This window comes from Scleropages formosus, chromosome 12 (assembly GCF_900964775.1).
Source record: "Scleropages formosus chromosome 12, fSclFor1.1, whole genome shotgun sequence".
NCBI lineage: Eukaryota > Metazoa > Chordata > Actinopteri > Osteoglossiformes > Osteoglossidae > Scleropages > Scleropages formosus.
In genome coordinates, this window is record NC_041817.1 from 23,083,248 (window position 1) to 23,103,511 (window position 20,264).

General features: G+C 46.5%; 2 protein-coding genes across 2 annotated transcripts; both read right to left on the bottom strand.

Annotated features, from left to right (window-relative positions):
* Window positions 1-245: 245 nt before the first annotated feature.
* rgcc (regulator of cell cycle) lies at window positions 246-4,956 on the bottom strand. Its single transcript, XM_018742362.2, has 5 exons — window positions 4,793-4,956; window positions 3,960-4,136; window positions 1,856-1,948; window positions 1,710-1,772; window positions 246-1,086 (listed from the first exon to the last, which is right to left on the bottom strand). The coding sequence occupies exons 1-5, from the start codon at window positions 4,824-4,826 to the stop codon at window positions 1,079-1,081; spliced, it is 375 nt and encodes a 124-aa protein (XP_018597878.2). The 5' UTR covers window positions 4,827-4,956; the 3' UTR covers window positions 246-1,078.
* Window positions 4,957-7,560: 2,604 nt separating this feature from the next.
* LOC108930156 (N-alpha-acetyltransferase 16, NatA auxiliary subunit-like) lies at window positions 7,561-18,824 on the bottom strand. The gene is made up of 20 exons (XM_018745269.2): window positions 18,351-18,824; window positions 17,732-17,816; window positions 16,611-16,715; window positions 15,954-16,111; window positions 15,061-15,195; window positions 14,458-14,611; window positions 13,864-13,983; window positions 13,676-13,771; window positions 13,475-13,581; window positions 13,247-13,319; window positions 12,492-12,661; window positions 11,545-11,697; window positions 11,080-11,208; window positions 10,780-10,993; window positions 10,498-10,691; window positions 10,281-10,389; window positions 9,956-10,054; window positions 9,290-9,433; window positions 9,106-9,203; window positions 7,561-8,965 (listed from the first exon to the last, which is right to left on the bottom strand). The coding sequence occupies exons 1-20, from the start codon at window positions 18,402-18,404 to the stop codon at window positions 8,765-8,767; spliced, it is 2,598 nt and encodes an 865-aa protein (XP_018600785.1). The 5' UTR covers window positions 18,405-18,824; the 3' UTR covers window positions 7,561-8,764.
* Window positions 18,825-20,264: the final 1,440 nt, after the last annotated feature.

Consider the following 20,264-nt stretch of genomic DNA (forward strand, 5'->3'; position numbering starts at 1 on the left):
ACTTTGGCAACACCTGTAGGGGACGAACTGGACAGAAGCGGGAAAGCAGAGTGACACACAGGTGTCCTACATCTCTGGGACCTACTGTAGAAGAGCTGTGATGACATGGAACCTCATTTCCCCATCAGACTTATTAACCGAACGCATCATTCAATAAAAGTAGTTTCCAGCAAGTGTACTCAAACTACTGTGTGTGTGCCATAAGTAGCTATGGTGCTTTTACATACAAAACAATTGCAAAACAGTATTTCAACAAACATTTTATTAACAGATGTGCATCGAGAGCAGGAAGTTGCCAAGGAGACAGTTTCCTCGGTTTCGTTCGACTGCCGTTTCTGAAGGTTTTTGATAAAACTTGCAGCGGTTAAAAATATTCCTTAGCTCTGTGTTAACACATTTGTTGGCTGAATTTGGAGAAGCTTGTTCGCAGCTCAGACGTTATAAAAAACTGTTCCAAATGACACTCGGCTAAAAAGTATGACAAAAATACCACTTGCGTTGTTGCACTGATTATCGGGTCTAAATTTACAGGAGTCTGGTGTTCTACAGCACAGCTCTATTTCCAGTTATCACCTGTGGGGTGTTAGTTGCGTTAAAACATTCTATGTAGTGTGATTTTACAAATTAATTAAAACTTAAGACACAAGATTCACAGTCGTTAGAAGCATAAGCATATCAAGATACAATTAAATGTTGGAGGGAAAAAAATATCTTTTCTATACCAACACAGTAGAATCTGAATCAATGAACAATATTTACACAAAATAAAAAAATATATTTCACAAAAAGCAGTAACCATAAATTTACAATACCTCGTTCTATATAATTACAAATACATTTCTATGAAAAGCTTTTAAATAGTGAGCCCGTTCCAGACTTGTGAGGGGAGGACAGTCTCACTCGTGGAGGTGTGTGGGGCATCCCTGCCTGCCAACGTGTACAGTGTCTCAGGACTCAATGTACCCTGCTGGGGTCAAAGGGCACAGGGGCCCTGACTGAGGCCTGGTTGGATCCTCCTGCCGTCTCTGTGTGTGCGTGTGCTGCTCCTCGGTGGCCTTCTCTCCCCTCAGGCTCCAGCTCACATGCCTGCGGGAGGAAACAGCAGGAAAGAAACACCTCGCTCAGTACATGCTCCTGCTCCTCCGATGTCAACGCTATACTTAGACAGGTGTCCGGTGTTGCTAGCAGCCCCACCCTGCTGCGTTCACCATGTCAGCTGGTGTAAACAGTATGTTCTTGTAAACAACTGCTTCATTACTCTCCATACTCTGTAAGTATGATGTTTGTACACAAAGCTACTTACAATGATTTACCCATTTATAAAACAAGGTACATTTTTACTGTGTAATTTAGGATAAGTACCTTGATCAAGGGCACTATAGGAGGAGAAGGGATTCAAACCCATGCCTTTTGACAGTAAAGTGGCGGCTCTAACCAGTGAGCTCCCAAGCTCTCTATTTGAAACAAAATGAGCTAAACGGCCTCTTTTCTAATCTTTCTTTCATTATTAGTATTATTATTCATTTTATAAAACGTCAGTATTTTCCCACAATTTTTTAAATACTTCAGTACATTTCTCCTTCTTGTGTCAGCGTAATAGTCATTCCTAGAGAAACAATGAGTACTGTGGGCCCCTTACTGTGTGTTTCTCTCACACGCAAACCATAAATAATGACATTTGTAATTCACTTTGGACTCACGACACTTACTGGCTAAAGTTTTGTCCAGGTCGGCGATGAAGTCCTCCAGCTCTTTCGTGTCTCCGAGTTTAGCTGCAGTTGGACAAATAAGGGACCGTTAGCTCTGCACAGCGACAGTTAGGAGTGGCAACACTCAATACGCAACACACACACACCTTTGCTGGACGTGACGGCGGGGCAGGGAGGGACGGGCGAGTTGAGCTTCTCGTCACTGAAGCTGAAGCTGTTCCTGCTGAGGCCCTCGGCACCTGAAGGACACGCAGCATTTCAGCTTTTTGCATCCTGTAGGTGACTGAGGAGACCCTCCCAACACACACACACACACACACACACACACACACCTCCTTTCATGCCAAAAAACACATTTGCATCAATTTGAAGTCAACGACCAACACAGCTCTGTTCCTCCCAGTGTAAAAATACACTGTTTACACATTCCTAGGCCCCAGATATTTTAAGAGAAAACAGGCGTATCATTAGAAGAGGTTTCCATGGGGTCAGCGCCACCACAGCTCCCCAGCTCTCAGCTACTCTCAGTGTCATGTTGTTCTTTGCATCTCTTCTGTCCCCCTGCAGCGAGTAACCAGAGCCCTCCCCTAGGGGGCGATACACACTCTCGCTTAATGTAGGAGCAGGAGCAGGAGCAGGAGCAGAAGGGCTGGCATGGAGAGGAACTGCTTCCGTGGGTGTTCCTGCGCCATAGAGACGATTCGTCTCCGCTGCTGTTTGTGACATCATAAACATGCTCTGGTTTTTGACGCATGACACGTGCCGAGAAGAAAGCATTCGTTATCCAGAGGTGGCGAGAGAAGGAGAGAACGGCCCGGTTGCCTGGTCCGAAATGCAGGGGAGGCCGTTGCCGTGGAGATTGCCTGTACCATGTTCCGCTCTGCTCCGGCTGCACCGAATACGGCTTCTCCACAGTGGACTCCTACACGTACTAAAGTAGCCGAACTACCCCACACGCAGATTTCTTGATGTATGACAACAAATTAAAATGACTTAATATAATTATTAAAATTAAAGAGTTAAGAGGCGGCAGAATGGTTTTGCGTGGCACTGGTGCCTCACAGCTGTTTCATTGTACGTTCAGACATGGGTTTGAATGTGGCCCAGTCTGTGTGAAGTTTGCATGTTCTCTCCCTGTCCATGAGGGTTTCCTCCAGGTGCTCTGGTTTCCTCCCACAATCCAAAGACATGTGTTTCAGGTGGACTGATAACTCTAAATTGTCCTTTGTGTGTGTGTGTGTGTGTTTGTGTTTCTGTGATTGCCCTGTGATGGACTCGTGTCCTCTCCAGGGTGTATCCTGCCTTACGCTCAATGCATCCGGGATAGACTCTGGACCACCATGACCATGAATCGAACAAGCAGTTGATATATAACCCTTCAGTTCCCATTTGCCTCACTTTTCTGTTCTGTGAGGAACAGATTGCGTGCAGCGTGTCTCCTTCACGATCCGGTCAGTAAGTCTCTGATGAGAAGCCAACAGGAGTCCCGTGTAGGATTTGAACCCAGTGCCACTGCAGAATGTGAGACTGCTGAAGAAGCAAGTCCTCTGCATGCTGTCATTTCCCCCTCCATCCCAGTACCTGTTCCTATCCTCCTTGCACTACTCTCTTGTGCCAGACCCCTGAGGGACTCTATGCCTGATCCAAGTCGGTACCGTGATATTCCCACCCCTCCTCTATGGGAGAGAGTGATGTTTAATGTCCAGCTTTGTTAACAGTCAATCGGTCCTTTCATACAAAGCAGATCATGTACAGGGAGCCTCTGGGTCGAACACTAACTGTAAATCCCCTCTGGCTGATTTCTTAAACTGTTCTGACTCGGCACTTCAGAGGACTGTGTCGTGCGCTGTGCTCCAGATGGCGCAGCTCTCACGCACACACCCCTGCACTTGGCACCAACTACCCCCGAAGAATTCTGCACAGTGTCCAGCAAGTTCTATAATAAAGTCCGTTTTTACACTGCCCCCCCAAACTCTCAAACCGCAGCACACACAGCCATGATGTTAAAGAGCACCGGAACATTTTTCTGTCTGAAGAGCTGCAGGGAGATGGGACTCAACACCGCAGTGTACTGGGAATGTCGCACACAGAGACCATCACCGACACCACGGGGGCCCTTGTAAAGCCCTTCGACATTTACTATGGTAAGGAATCAGTCTTAAAGGCTGTCATCAGTCTAGCCAAGAATCCACAAGAGGAAAGAGGCACAGGGTGTGCGCGTGCGAGAGAGCGAGATTAAGGTGCACTTACTGTCCGAGTCACTGATGCCGCTGTCGCTCACGCTGGCGCTGCTCCGCCTCTTCATGCTCTTCAGGTGCTCCTCGTACCTGAAGTGCCTCTTCTCCACGGGGGACGTGAAGTCCTCGATGACGGCGTTGAACTCGCACAGCACGGCGTGGAGGTCGTCGTCCTCTTCCAGGAAGTGTGCTGGGGGGGGGGGGGGATGCATCACTTAGGGGAGGTGCAGTTCTAACAGGTCACATCACTGTTTACCACACATAGGGGGTACAGCGCAGTCTTCTGAAGGGGTTAAAAAAAAAAGTTCAATTGAAATGTTTCAGAGCTTTCAACTCTAATTACACTAATGCAATTTAATCATTCTGTACACTTCTAATAACTAGGAAGTCAGAAATAATACTAATAATAATATGTATGGTACCACTGAATCGCTTGTAAAGTGATGCCACACGGTGGGTACAGTAGAAGCTCCATTTATTTCAATCCAAAGGACCCGGGTTCGAATCCCACCTGCTGCTGTAGACAGTAGTACCTAAGTTAACGGCTTAATCGAGGTACTCACCCTGAACTGAGGATACAGTAAGTGTAACGAGCCGAATAAACAGGCAAATCAGTGTAAGAAACGGTGTACAAACACAACACCTAGTTTCTTCAGAGAGTTAACATCATCATTAGACCTTATGTCATATGAAAAGCGTTGCACGGGTCGGGACACATAATCTTCTCGTCACACTCCTTCACACTCACTTCAGGTTATATTAATTAACACTCGACTCGTCTCTGTCTCGACTCTCTCGTCCTGTCAGAAATCTTTATTAAAAGGCTCGTCATCGTGAAAAACTCACATTTCTTCTCACTTTTCATCTTCGGAGACTTCATGGTGCGCGCTCTGCACTTGAGTGAGAGAAAGAGAGAAAGAAAGTGCCTCTCAGACGGGTGACGACGACGACCTTCGCTCCTCCGCCAAAAAAGCACCTCGCTGCGGTCCCTCACTCTCCTCACGCTCGCTCGCTCGCGCTCCGCACTAAATACCGCGCGGTCCTCGCAGGGGGCGGGGCCTCGGCACACACGTGGGCGGGGCTAAACCCGGCGCCGTCCTGCTGCCTCCCCCCCCCCCCCTCACTCAGCGGGGGGTGTCTGTGCTCGCTGGCAGCGATTCCCTAAAGGTGTGTTTGTAAACAGACTGCAGGGCGCACATCATCATCATTAGTTTTATTACGGTATTTTCTATATCATAATGAGCCTTTACTACTGGGCACAACATGCAATTTTACACACATATCACTGTGAACGCATATTAATAATAGTTAATCCAATACTTTATGTAGTTATTCACACTTTACATGTTCTTAACTTTCATCCGCTCTGCAGTTTCTACAAGAATGAAGAAGAGCGGTTTTAGTGCCTTTTCACGCCCCAGTCTGAGATTGGAGGGGGGAAAGAAAAAAAAAAAAAAAAAAAAAAAAAAAAAATGTTCGTGCGCCACCTACTGTTGAGAAATATGTTTTCCCATAAACCTAACTATGGGCCTGTAATGGGGACACTTTAAACTCCTACAGCCAAAACAAGACGATTTCATTAATGGATACGTTATCAAATCACGAAAGAGAAAATACACAGATGATTAAGAAATAAGGCACAGCTATTATAACAGCTGAGGAATTTTTCCCCAAAGTCCAGCACCCATTCACTGCTGCGGATGCGCTCTGTAAATGGCTTTGTGACGCGTGACCGACCTCATTTACCTCCGTTTTTGTTAAGATGCTGAGCTGTGACAGGTGTGAAGTCCCCGATTTTCATATTCTCGCTCGCAGACTCTCCAGCGCCCTGCAGAGGTGGGAAGTCTCGCACCTCCAGCAGTCCCTTTGCCACAGCTGCGCCCTTTCGTTGATCTTCGGAGCCTCCGGGCGATCGACGGCTCCCGGGCCTCAGCGGGACGCCTTACATGTAACACTTCGGAAGCCGGGGACAGAGTGGCTCCTTCGGTTGACACCCCTCTACAGAGAGGTGCGTTTCTCTCGAGCCCCCGTCCGCTCCTTGATCCCACCACCTGAGTAACGGGAAAGCGGGCTGCGACCCCACACAGCGCCGGGTGAGCTCGCTCGACGGACTCCCGCTGACACTCCACTCCCGGATGCTGATCCTGAGCTGTCGGTTGCTGAATCTGCAGAATCAGATTCCTAACTGGCCTCTTTTGGTTGAAAACTCAGGATTTAGCCCCGTCTCCCCAACCGAGACCAATTTTTTCCATTCGTGTTCGATTTAGATGAAAATGGAGCATCGGGTTCCAGGGCATTTACATTAGAGGCGATTTCAAAGGCAGGTATCATACCGCTCCATGAGGCTGCTGCTGTCCACTTGTGTTCCTCCAGGGTCAAAGTCTTTACTGGCTTTTCTGTCGTTGCAACTCTTACTTCATTGAAGGATTATTTGCATAGTTAAGGATATTGGCAGATAAAATATTTTGTATAAAACCTGGTGGGCTGCGACTCTCCCGAGCCCGACCACCTCCAGGTACTTCCTTTGACATGTTTATCAATGAAGTATGTTTAATAAGACATCTCAACACACTGAGCTGGCCATCAGCATCATCAGATCCTTCGTCACAAGGAATACATTTAATAAACAATATGTTCATTAAACAGTAGCACAGAGCTTAGAGCTGCCACCTTTGGATCCACAGGTTCAAATCCCACCTACATTTATTCATTTAGCTGATGCTTTTCTCCACAGCAACCTACACTGTTAATCTACCTACAATTATTTACCCATTTATTCAGCAGCGTAATTTTTTTTTTTTTTTTTTTTTTTTTAACAGAAGCAATTTAGGGTAGGTACCTTGCTCAAGGGTACTACAGCCAGAGATGAGAGCTGAACCTGCACCCTTTGGTCCAAAGGCAACAACTAACTACTACTGTACCAGCTGTCCCTCCTCCTGCTGTAATGCCCTTCAGCAAGGTACTTACCCTAAAAATAGACCAGCTGTGTAACTGGGTAAATCAGTTACAAGTATGTTCAAAAAGGTTAAAAGAGGAGATATAAAAGGATTTATTGAAAACTGTGCTCACAGCTGTAATAATGAAATATACACACACACACACACACACACACACACACACACACACACACACACACACACACACTGAAGCCGCTCAACCCAAGTGGGGTCGTGGCAAGCCGGAGCCCGACCCGGCAACACAGGGCGCAGGGACACACCCTGGACGGGACGCCAGTCTGTCACAAGGCACCCCAAGCAGGACTTGAACCTCAGACCCACCAGAGAGCAGGCCCTGGCCAAACCCACTGCGCCACCACGCTCCCCCTAATAATGACATACTGTATGTAAAATGCAACTATTTCATATTCCGTTATTATACGTATCTATATGCCATTTATATATCTATTTGTATATCTGTTTTATTGTATTAATAACTATTAGTTTATAAAAAAAAAAAGTTTTCCCATACTTAACTTGGAACAATGCAGACGTTCCCAGCTAAAGTTTCTGATCTACTTCAAGTTGAAAAAGACTCACTTTAAAACTGCAGCCAGAACCAGAGAAGCAGGAATTGAGTAGAAAATAATTTATTACAGCATTACAGTTAGCAAAACTTTGAGAAACATCTCCTTCAACTTCTTACACATTCAAAAGACAAGGTGGGGGGGGGGGGGGTATTTTCTAACAGTTATCTCACAACATTTGAATAATTAAACTTTTCACAAGAGGGCTGGGGGCACACTTATTTTACCTGTCAAACAAACGTGTCCATGCACCCCTGGATCCTGTGACAGGGTAAAGGCATTCTGAAGCAAAGTGCTGTTAAAGTTCCACTAAAAGTTCTCCCAGTTTGTCCCAATCCTCAGAGAGCCTGGAAATCTGCTTCCATTTGGATCACTGTTTAAAAAAAAAAAAAAAAAAAAAAAAAAAAAACACACACACAAACAAATCCCCCAAAAAAAGGCCAGAGTACACAACACTTTTCACGTACTGAGCCGCCTTGAGAATAAGAGGAAACGAAGCCCACTCCGTATTAGACCGCAAAACCTCACCTCTGACGGGGAAACACCCCTTTCTAAAACAGTGCAAAAGACAGGATAAGACAAAACAGAAAAAAAAAAAAAAAAAACACAAACAGTGCATTTCACTTTATTTCTCATAAAACCAGCATCTCAACTTCTGTTACACATAAGGCAAGTTTAAGCTCCTTTTGCACCGTTTCCAGGATGCTGCGCACAGGAGACCCTATAAACTACTGTAAGATACAAAGTGTGCAGATCTGCTCGTCCCACAAAATGTGTCACGTGTTGACAAAACAAAACACTCTTTTCTCCAGCCGCTGCTTTTTTCTACGAAAGCACATCTTCTCATGCACGTCAGCCACTACTAATAATGGCCTTTGTTTTGTGAAAGAAAACCCTACGGTGGGAATACGAGCGCTCGGCTTGCGTTGCAAACCGAAGCGCCTCCATCCGTCATTTAAAGATCTCCTCCCTGACTCCGCGGAGCCGGCGTTTTGAACTGCTTTTTGGTACGCGTTCCCCATTAAACGTAAAAGAAGCACAAAACGAAACCCCTCAGCTACCCTCCTCATCCCAACACAAGAAACAAGTTATGGCAACGTTTAGAGAAAAAAAAAAAAATTAAGAAGCCCTGTCTACCCCGAAGGGACGATCCCCACGAGGACCAGCTCGGTCAAGGAAGTCATCGAGACCGTGCTCCCATCTGCACCCGCGTCTCCTCGCTGGGGGTCGAAGGGATCCGTCTCCCTGGCAGCCAGTGGCGTCGCGCGGCGCTGGAGCGTCCGCATAGGAGCCGTTCACATCTCGTTGGTCAGCAGGTCACGACCGATGCTGTTGTGGTTCCTCGGGGCGAAGGCCTTGTCGTCCTCACTGACGGCAGGCGTGAAGGCGGTGGCCAGGGGGAAAAGTCTGTGGCAGGCCTTGCGATAGCCCTCCGCCTGGGGGATACAGCTCCCGAAACTCCTGTCCAGCAGTGCCTCCAGCACCTTCGTGCACGTCTGAGGCGATGGGCGGGAAACCGAAAGGAATTTTTTTTTTTTTTTTTTTTTTAAACACATCCCCTACTTTAACAAACGTCACCCAGCAGCGCTTGCAGGGAAACAATCATACACTCGTACGAAACAAACACCCAAGCTACCTCGACGTTGCGGTCCTCGAGCCTCTCGTCTAGCTGCGTAGCTATGGCGATGGCTTTTTCCTGCCGCGAGTTATCCAAGAAATACATCATCTTGGCGCCTGTGCACATTCAGAGGAGCCATTTATTGTTTTGGACGAAAACAGTATTAATATTCAAGACAAAAATGTAAACTTTTAAATGGTACCTGATAGAAGGTGCTCGATGGAGTTTGATTTGTTTTTGAGGAAGTCATTGTTGAAGGTTTCATAATTTTTACTCCCAAAGATTTTCCTCATCTCTAAACACAAAACCTTACAGACGACTTCATTGAGGTTACTGTGGTCAGAAACTAAAGAGATGAAAATAACAAATGTGACAACACAGAGAAGCTCTTAACTGCAGAGAGAACAGGTGCATCTGTTACGCAGCATCGTGCTTCATGTAAAGTTATGGACGGTCAATGTCATGGATGTTTGCAGATAACGTTTTTCTCCCGTTTATTTCATTTGAATTGAATTTATTAGTTGTGTTGCCGGGTAGGCTCCGGTTCCCCGTGACCCCGTAAGGGACAAGCGGTTCTGAAAATGTGTGTGTGTGTGTGTGTATTCTTTATGGTGTGTGTGTTGCGAAAACCACCTGTACTTATGCACCCAGCCCATAGGTGGCAGTAAAGTGCACGTGGAAAATGGCAGATCTTAGAAACCCAACAGCACTGCTTCTCTACAGTTGATCCATTCAAGATCACTTTGAAGTAAACCAACGACTTTCAAACGACCAAAGGAAGTATTTATACAGCAGGAGTCAATCATGTACATATTTAGTTTTTTGTGATAAATTAAAACACTTGATGAAAACATGAACAAACACGTACCGACTTTGGAGAACCTTATCAAACATTCATGAAGCCAGGGGTGGTCTGCTTGAAGAGCAAACGCTCTCTTCACTGACTGCAACATCAGAAGGAACTTTCCTGAAGAAGAGAAATTAAAAATTACCCCTGCAGGTGCCATGTAAGCAGAATATTTTGAAATTATTTGCTGGCGTAGGTAGTTTGCCCATAAAGTACACTCATCAGTGGGAATATTTAAGGGTTGAAGGACCCTGCGGCATGCCAGTGATCAGATGCCCGTTCCTTCTAAAGAGGAACTACCAGAAAAGACAAAGCGAAGAGTGAGTGTGAGCGCAGTTAAAAGTACCTTTTCTAAAATAAATCTCAAAAGCTAGAAGATGAGTATCTATGCAGTCAGAGACAAGGTTCTTCAGGGGAGTCAGAAATTTAATTGCCTCTTCCAAGGGATTTTCAACCTGCAGCAAAAGGAAAGAATACAATTAAAAAAATAAATTATGCAGTCATTTAAGGACAGAAACCTTCAGCATCACCATCTTCATGAGGGTTATATAGGGAATCCTTACTTTCTCCAGTTTCTCGGGCAGCAGCTCTTCTTTGGGCCCTCCGACCTCCTCCTCGTCCTCATCCCTCCTCTTCTTCTGGTTCTTCTGCTGGCGTTCCTTCTCCGCGTGCCTCCGCTCTTCCTCCAGCTTAGCTTTCTTCTGCGCCCTCCGCCGCTTGCTCAGCACCTTTTTCAGCTCCTTGGCAGACAGGTTTTCTGTACAGGCCCAGAGCACAGGGTAGGCTGGTCAAGGTGGGCACCTCGCTGTCCCCTCTGACGTCGCCCGTCTCACCCTTATGCTCACCTGCGTTCACCTCCTGCTCTGTGCTCTCGCTGGTCAGGGGGCTGTCGTGCAGCTTCAGGTAGATCTCTATGGCACAGCGAGCCGCTCTGAAGTAGAACGAGTGCTTCCTCAGGACGTCCTCCAGTTTGAGCAGAGCCACGTAGGCCCGCAGAGTCATCTTCCTCATGCAGTAAGTGTGGAAGTCAAACTGGTCGTCCGTGATCTCGACAAAGTGCTATGGAAGACAGAGAGCGTGGTCACCTGTGTGTCCCAGCGTCATGCATATTAGCAATGATACCATGATGGATACGAGCGATGTACCCTCTCTATCTCATGACACTTCTTGAGAGAATCGCCAAACTTCCCCAGCTTGCGGTAAGCGTCAGCGCACTCTGACTGGAACCACATGCACTGCATCTCGTTGAGGTTCTCCATAGCCGAGGTCCCCTCCTGCGCACAAGGACACGTCACTCCAGCTTTTTCCTTTCTTCTCACTCCCTGGCAGGTACAACACACTCACAAAACAGCCACGTTCATCTTGAGTTTTGTTTCTTCCATGCTTACACTGCGTGTTTTCAGTAGTGTTTCGGATCACAACCTCAACCCTTATCTGCCTGGCTGAAGAGATAGTCCAAAAAAAAAAAAATGCCCAGTACACCATAACAGCCACTTCATTACTTCCTCTAATGAACCACACACTCCAAAGGGCTCCTTAATTAGTTTTCATCACTTTCAAGCTGTTGTGGGAGATACAGTTATTCATGGTGCTGTCATTATTGCCGGTACCCGTGTGAATTTGGAGCACATCTCCTCAGCTTCCTTCACCATCCCAGCGCGCAGCATATACTTGGCGCATTTGGAGTTGATGAAGCGGTCGGCCGTGTCCAGCGACTGGGCCTCTTCCATCCAGCGGGCCGCCTGCTGCAAGTTTCCTGCATGCTGGGAGAAAAGGGGGGATTCTGAGAGTCTATCTGCTGGGGGGTGGACTCAGAGCTCTGGACATGCTAGGAGTAAGCAAGGGAGGTTCACAACCCCATTGTCCTGGAACCCAGCACTCTACACAACTCCAGCAGTAATTCTGTACCTTCATGAGAAGTCCAGGAGGCTGGCTCTTTAAAGACTAAGTCAAAACATCCGCAGCAGCGAATCATTCATATGAACATTTCAGAAACATTTCAGAGATTCATGCTCGCCCCAGTGGTGGTGGGAGTTGTCTAGTGAAACCACAGAGTGAAAGCAGCATGGTGGCACAACGAGTAGCTCTGCTGTCTCACAGAACTTGGGTGGTGTGGGAGGCCATGGGTTCGATCCCTGCTCAGCGTATGTGGAGTATGCATGTTCTCCCTGTGTCCGTGTGGATTTCCTCCCATAGTCCAAAGACACGCCGTTCAGGTTCACCCACAGTGTGTGAATGACAGAGAGAGTGTGTTCCATTGATGTATGGATGAGTGAATCATTGTAAATAGTGTATCTAGTAGCGTAAGTCACTCTGGTGAATAAAGTGTGTGGGCTGATAACACTACATAGAGTTCACTGGAAGGTGCTTCAGAAAAAAAGCATCTGCTAAATAAATGAATGTAAAGTGTCCACTTGGACAGCACGTAAAACTGGACTTAGTAACAGAAGGTGGCCAGTTAAAATGCGGCATTTAGCGCTCAACGTGGAGCGGACCGCTTCAGTAGAAGACTCCGTTGAACCCAGTTACCACCTGGACACGCAGATACGAGTCTCACCTTGTAGATTTTGGCCTTGACATAGTAGAGCTCTATGAGGGTGGGCGTGCTCTCGATGGCACTATCGATGTACTCCAGAGCCACGTCCTTCTTGTCCAGCTTGTCAAAGTGCTGGGCCAGGAAGTACTGGACCCAGAGCAGGGTGGTGGGCGGTTCCTTTTCACCACCATCTTCAACAGTCAGAGGACACACACAGAAAGTCAAGCTTCTATTTACTTATATTAATCCATCTAGTTGATGCTTTTCTTCATAGTGTTAAGTGTTGACCTATCAAAAACTACCCATTTATACAGTACAGTAATTTTTATCTAAGCAATTTGGGGAAAGTACCTCAATCAAGGGTACTGCAGCAGGAGTCGGGATTCGATCGTATAAACTGAGTTTGATGGCAGCGACTCTACTGGCCCCATTACGCCTGCCCACTAACCAAATTTCTCCCACGTTTCTTTATCATCGTTCACTTGCAAGAACAAATCGTGAGCGGCACTGCAGTCACCTTATTATCTAAAAACGGTAGGAAACACTCCTGGTCGACGAGGCCATGTCCCTACAAATTCTCTGCTCCCGCTGCTGTAATCCAAGAAACCAGTTAGGAGTTTTAGTGCAGTTTTTTTTTTTTTTTTTTTTTTTTTTTTAAATTGTGAAGCTTTGTGATTGAAGCTCAGTGGCCCATACCTAATCAACACCGCATTAATGTTCCATGTTCTTTGATAAAGGCACATACGGCTGTAAGCAGGGCTGCATTAATCACTTACCATTGGGAGTGAACAAGCCGCATGTCCTCAAAGATGCTTCATAACCCAAGATGAGTTCATGCATAACCGAGACCTGATGAATACAGAAGACACTCATCACTTCATAAATATGGTATTAGCTGGTGAAATCTGCGACAGTTTCAATCTTAATGACCTTCCATGGCATTTCCCAGACAGCAGTTTCTGTATTTAAAATTGTTACATGAGTCCACGCATCAGGGCCCTTACCTTTTCTGGATTTTTGTAAAGAGATTTTAAAGTTGTGAACAACGGCGGACAGCCTTTGCTGAAGTTTGTCCTCAAGAACCTGTCCAATTTGTCCCTCAATGTTTCACCTGGCAGGGAAGGGGGGGGGCGGAAAACGATCATTATTGACGCAAAGCGACACGGATGGCTCACGAGCTGCGGAAAGTCCGGCGTTTACGAGACCTGTGAGGAAGTTGAGCGGCAGCCTCTTCAGAGAGAGGGCCTTCGGATGCCTGCTCCCCACCTCCTCGTAGATCTGCAACCTCTTCTCCATTGTGCCTGAGCCCATGACCGAGGAAACGAGAGGGCATCACATACTGGGCGCGGACGCCCCATCGCAAACCGACATTTTCAAAAGTTCTGAGACTTACAGGGCTGCAAGGCTTTCTCCAGGGCTGCATAGTACGACCACTTCTCTGTGTTGCGGTCAATGAGGAATCTGTAAACGGCGGCGGCCTCCTCCAGCTTACCCAACTTGAGAAGCATTTCACCTGGAGTGACAGAACTCACACGTAACCCCTCACGAGTTCTACTGCTGTCAAGGCTTAAAAGACCATTTATGTGGAAAGGGACTAGAGAAGCCTAAGGAACTCTGTTCCCTTAGAGTACAGTTTTTTTTCCCAGCAGTAGGTAGCACAGTGGTTAAGGGCACCACCTTGAAGTCCGAAGGTCACTATTCCGAATCCCTCTCCTACTGTAGTCTCCTTGACCAAGGTACTTGCCCTAAACTGACACAGTAACAATACTCTGCTGAATAAATGGGTAAATCCTTGTAAAGTTGATTATCTGACATTGTAAGTCACCTTGGACCAAAATGTGAGAGCTGAAGATACGGTAACAATTTGCAAAATACTACATTTCACAGTAACTCACTGCAACTCTCAATAACTACTTTCCTGCTTTCAAACGAGCTCTAAGACATGTGACATGTTCTGATGATTGCCGCCCTTTGGGTCCATTCGCACCTTTGATCTCCTCCACTGTGAGCTGATCGCAGATCTGCTTCTCGTACGTCTCTATGTGCTCCAAGGACTCCTGGAACAACTGCGCTTCCCTCATCACCTCGTTCTGGTAGAGCAGCAGCTCGCTGTACTCATAATCCATTTTGTTGGGAGGCACCTACAGCAGAATAAACTGTCCTGCATATACGGCATGCTGCACACCAATCCAGTAAAAGGCACGATTACAAGTGGTATATTCATTGAAATTCAAATTGTTGAAGCTCGATAAACTGAAAACACTGTATGAAGTGCCATATAGGAGGCACAGGGCAGCAGGCAGTGTATATGGTAGGTAGAGATGTTGCCTTTCCACCAAATGACCCATGTTTGAATTCCTGCAGCAGTATCCTTGACCAAGGTATGTATGCTACCAATCTCTCAATTCTGACTAGATTTCAGATTTTACCACTTTCTTTTACAATTCAGCAAAGCCTTTTGGCATCACTACGTTTATAGACTGGTGAAATCCTCCCAAGTCACAGTACGGCAGATTCCCTAACTGTGAAGCACTAGCTAGCCGTTCAAACACCCACCCCTCAAAACAGAGTAATGGCCGCAGGTGCCGACCTGCTGGGTCTTGCGGAACTCCTCGAGCAGCCGTAGCGCCATGTCATAATCCTTAAGCAGGTGGTAGGCGATGGCGTAGCCGATCCAGGACGCCCTCTGCGTGGGGCGCAGCTGGAGAAGCTGATACCTGGTTTCCTGAAAAGGAAGCGCAGACACCCTTACATGATGCTTCATGACAGCTACAAGGTGACAGGGGGGGTCTTACCGATGACTGTCGCGTGACAACAAATGTAAAAGACCAAGTCATTGAGAACCACCTGAATACAGGAGAATTTAAACACCTTGTAAGTTCTAAAACTGTATACTTACACATGCTGTATTCATGTACCTACCTGAATATCTGTGCATTACAAATTGATTAAATTATACAGAGATGAATATAGATATACTGAATATATAAACTGTAACTGTCTATAACTATGACCACACTGACCTTGCAGGAGGCAGATCCAAAACATGGGCAGGGCTAAACAACACTGACACCTCATCTTGTCCCACGTTCACAGGAGGACTAGCTGGCTTTTATTAACAAAACAGCTAAAGCTGTGACATTAGGTAGCTGGTCTGAGACTAAAGCAGAAGGTGAATAGCATAACAGGAGAAGACGGCCTCCTGGACTGTGGGTGTTAGTAGGCTTTTGTTTTTGAACTTTTTATCTTTCTGTTGCAGCTCTCACATAGTTTAACACTAGTGTCACATTCAGGTTTACAGCTGATGCATCCCCACTGCGTTATTTCAATTCTTGTGTAATGAAAACCTTAATTCACTCTGTGTCCTCCATCCTGTCCATGTGACCACCCCCACAATCATTAAGTTTTAAGTATATCAGGGCAAAAACATTGTGGTCCTGCACCCAAAAGCTGCTGTTTGGCTACCAGCCGTCGTCCACTCACCCTGTATCCCTCCAAATCCCTCATCTGGATCTGCAGCAAGGACAAGTCACGCAGAATCTGTAGGTTCTCTTTGTCCAGCTTTAGAGCATTCCGGTAGCACTTGATGGCCTCGTCATACTTCTTGTCAGACCTCTGGAGGAGACCGTAAACATGCCAGCCTGCCTACCCGTTAAGGAAAAGCTCGGCAGGGGGGCTGGGTTGAGGTTTCACATTCACAGACTGTATACACTGGAAACCTGGAAGTGTTACGGTTAGACACTGTGAAAAGCCCATAGCAGCCCAATTTAATGCAGAGCAGGCAGGATATTTTCAATTATAAATATAGCTATTGATCCAAAATTTATTAAATTTATTTTTTTAATTGCTTTAACAGATGCTTTTCTCCAAGTTGACTTAGTTATTTACTCAATTATAGGGATGGCAATTGTAATGCACACGTTTATTATTAGATACTCATGTGGCAAACAATCCTGCTACAAGAACAGTTCTTTTCCATTATACGCTAGCAACTGCAATTGATCATACTGTAATGTCACTCCTTTGACACAGTGATAATGTAAATTTATGTTGACAAATCAAAGACACCCTATTACCAACAACCTGACGCGAGACCTCCACCTTCAAGAGGGAGATGGAAGAAACATAGACGGAGGATACAGACGTGGCTTTTCAGATCGTTACGCAACCCCTTTCGGACGTACTCGTACGCCTCCTCCTTCTTCCCCAGGCAGTTCAGGGTGAGACCTTTCATGGCCAGTGTCTCTGCAGAGAAAAAAAGCCCGCAGAACCGCTCTCAGAGCTTTAGGAAGTACACAACTCAAAAACTCACAAAATACGGCTCATATAACCAACTGTAGAGTCTTCAATAATCCACAGGGCTTGCTTGAATGTTTGACCTGAAAATTCTAGACCAATACTTTCTTAAACGCAAATCAAGTCTCTTCCCCCCCCAAAAAAATGTACCGTTAACAAACATCAGTTGTAGATTATAAACTACATATGATGCCCCTTGTTTTAATACGACCGTACCTTTGATTTGTCAGCTATCATATTCTTTACAGGGACCGTATTGGTATCGTTTTAAAAAGCAGCTGCAGCAAGGCTTTACACCAGGGCTGTGAAGTCGGTACACAAAACCCTCGACTCCAACTCCAGTAACCCAATAACGGCTTCCAACTCCAACTCCACAGAGCTGCCCAAAACTTGCACATTATTTTGGGGGTCGACTTATCCGGCGAATATAGGCCTAAACCTACATTACGCCTCTAATTTTTGGGAGTCGACTTATACGCTGGCATAGATGGTACATTTAGTCAGAGTCGCTACATTTTTACTCCGACTCCGGTAACCCAGCAATTACTTCCAACTCCGACTCCACAGCACTGGCCTCTGCCTAAGCAGGCAGTTTCAGAGCAGCTTCTTCACAACATTATTTATGGGACACCGAGAGATCGCCATTCATATTTCACCTGGGGGACGAGCCACCTTCTCTAAGCACAACAACAACAACACAGAGACCTGGGGCCCAAAGCAATATGAACAGGTTTGATGAAAATGACATTTATGCATACCTGCTGTTAGAGTAACAAAGCATTACAAGGAAAATAAGCAGGGTGTACTGTGCACCTGGTGATGGGAGGCTAATGATTTAAAGGTCTGCTCATTCTGGGCTTTGAGGACCCTTTTTTTTTTTCCCCCCTTTTCTTTTTTTTAAAAAGAGCTTTCAGGTGACTCGTGCCACAGTGGCCACACCGTTACTGTGGTAAAGTCGCACGCACCTCCGTGCTCTGAGAACTTCGGGTTGGAGAGGATCATCTTGCAGAACTTCAGGCTGTTCTTGTACTGCTTCTGCTCGTAGCATTTCTGGGGACAGGAGGAGAAAGGGAAGGGAGACAAGAAGTGACAGCGCAGCCGTGGGTGGGGGGTGACTTACGCGCGAGCACAGAAACAAAGTAACTACACTGACTGCCTCGCGCGGCCTCGGAAAACCAACACGCGCTCCGCTGTGGATGAGGGGGCCGCAGAAGCGGGAACGAGCAGCGCGGCGGTGTCGTTTGCGCCACCGGATTCGTTTTACCCCGTTTTGCACAGTGTTCGCCCCCCACGCGCAATGATCACGCACGCGCCGCCGGCTCCGCTCCCCGCACGGACTCTGCTGCAGCTGCGGACCCCCCGCCGACTGCGTCGCAAACTTCGTGCTGGAACGCGAACTGCAGCGGCGCGCGCAGCAGCCCCGAGCCTCGAGGTCTCCGCTCCTCCAGATGGTTCTCGAATGGGTCCCGTACGGACACCCCCCTCCCCCCGTCACGGCCCGAGTCCCCCGTGGTGCCAGCAGCCCTACGCCCCGCTCGACCCGTCGGTTTTGGGCATGATCATTACTTCACTGCCGCAACTCACCAGGATCCTCTTGAAGAGGTTGCTCTCTTTCGCAGGCAACGGGTTCGACGGCATGACGCCGGGAACGGCGGCCTCGCGGCTGCCGGGAGACGCGCGCGGGGGACCGAGCGACGTCTGTCGACTTTGTCCACTAAACTAATGCGTTTTCCCGCAGTACATTTCATTTACTTTTTTTTTTTTTTTTTCTTTTGCTGAAGTGCACAGACTGTGGCCCCAGGTCTCCAAGATGGCAGCCGACGGAGCTGCACCGCTGCGTTCTGCGCAGAGCCCCTGTCCTTAAAGGGGACTCGAATAAACACACTCGTTATCGCGTGCTTCAGTAGCCGGCTCATCACTTTCTTTATTTTGGGGCTTTTTTTATATGAACTTCCTTAAAATTACTACTACTGTCAATAAGTAAATTAATGTCGTGTTTTGGGATGAAATAGTGCGCGTTTCGGCAAGGAAAGCGGCATATTGGTTCCTGCGTCGTTGTTGCTGGTCGGACTTCAATTGACGACGCACCCGCGTGAGACGCGTGCTGCATCTTTTTTTTTTTTTTTATTTTTTCGGAAGTTTGTCCAGAGCTGCGGATGATTTTGTGGCGCGTAAGTTTGTGTGCGTTGCTTTCGCCAATAACAAATTTTAGTATGTTTTCAGAATAATCATTTTCTATCGGTACTGTTGGAAATTGACTTTCACGTTGCACTTAGTCTAATGGACTGTTATAATTTAATTCTAGTTTGAATCCAGATTTTTGTAATATTACAGATCATGATGTGTTTGCATAATTCATTGTGTGCACTTTTCCTCCTGCCATTCCCTTAGGCAATTACCTGTAATAAAACCTTTCTCTGAACCAGTAACTAATTGCTGTGAAGTTCTTTTTCTAGCACTGCAAGTGCCAGATAGTAAATCATTTACTAAATGAAGGTTCATGAGAACAGTGATTGATACGTTGAGTGGATGCTACACTTTGCACTTGTTTGTCTAGACAGAGGATGATTCAGATTATAGTTTTCATATTCTTCCCGTGTTCATGCACATTTCCTCCCACAGCCCAAAAGAGGTGTGTTTCAGGGAGCTGGTAAAAATTAACCTAGACTAACAGCTATGGTAAAAACTAAGTGTAATTTGTGTATGTGACCTTGAAACTGACCAGAGGAAGTTAAAATAATTACAGATAATAAGGCAGTTTCTGGGCAGTAGGCTCCCTACCCCATAATAATGGCCAGTAGGTATGCTTATAGCTCTATAAGAAGTTCTTCATTATGGTAGCCCTTAGTTGACTGTCTCTGTATCAATTTTCTTGCTGCATGCTTGTGGTAAAGTGTTCTGTGTCACTGTGTGAGAAGAGCACTCTCAAAAAAAACCCCCCACCCAACAACACACAAACGAAAAGGGGTGCGACCTAGCACAGTGGATTGCAGCCTTAAGGGGTCTCTAGAAAGAGGAATTGATTGTTACAAAGAGGTGCAGGAGGCAATCGGGAATGGAATAGACAATTGGAGTGCTGAATTAGGGGAAGAGGGAACTGTGTCCCCTATCCCAGGAGGGGATATGACCAGAGCTGAGAGAGCAGATTTAGAGGAAGCACTAGACCAGGAGATAAATTTAATGCAAAGTATCAAAGAAAATGTGAAGAGAGCAGTATAAAGGAATTCTGAAAGTGCGTGTGGGGGAATTTTAAAAAAAAAAAAAAAAAAAGCCAAGTGGAAGTTGAGGCAGATGTGCTAATTCAGGACAGGGATGAGTGGGAAGGATGAAGAAACAAACATGGGTGAGAGAGAGAGAGAGAGAGAGATCAATGTCCCATCCTGATTAAGGGGGGCCCCAAGGACAGTATGTGTCCTGGCAAACTTAGGATGTGGGAAGGCTTGTCAGCTGCCTGCCCAATATCCATGAGGGTGCCAGCAAAGGGATTAGAATCTCTGA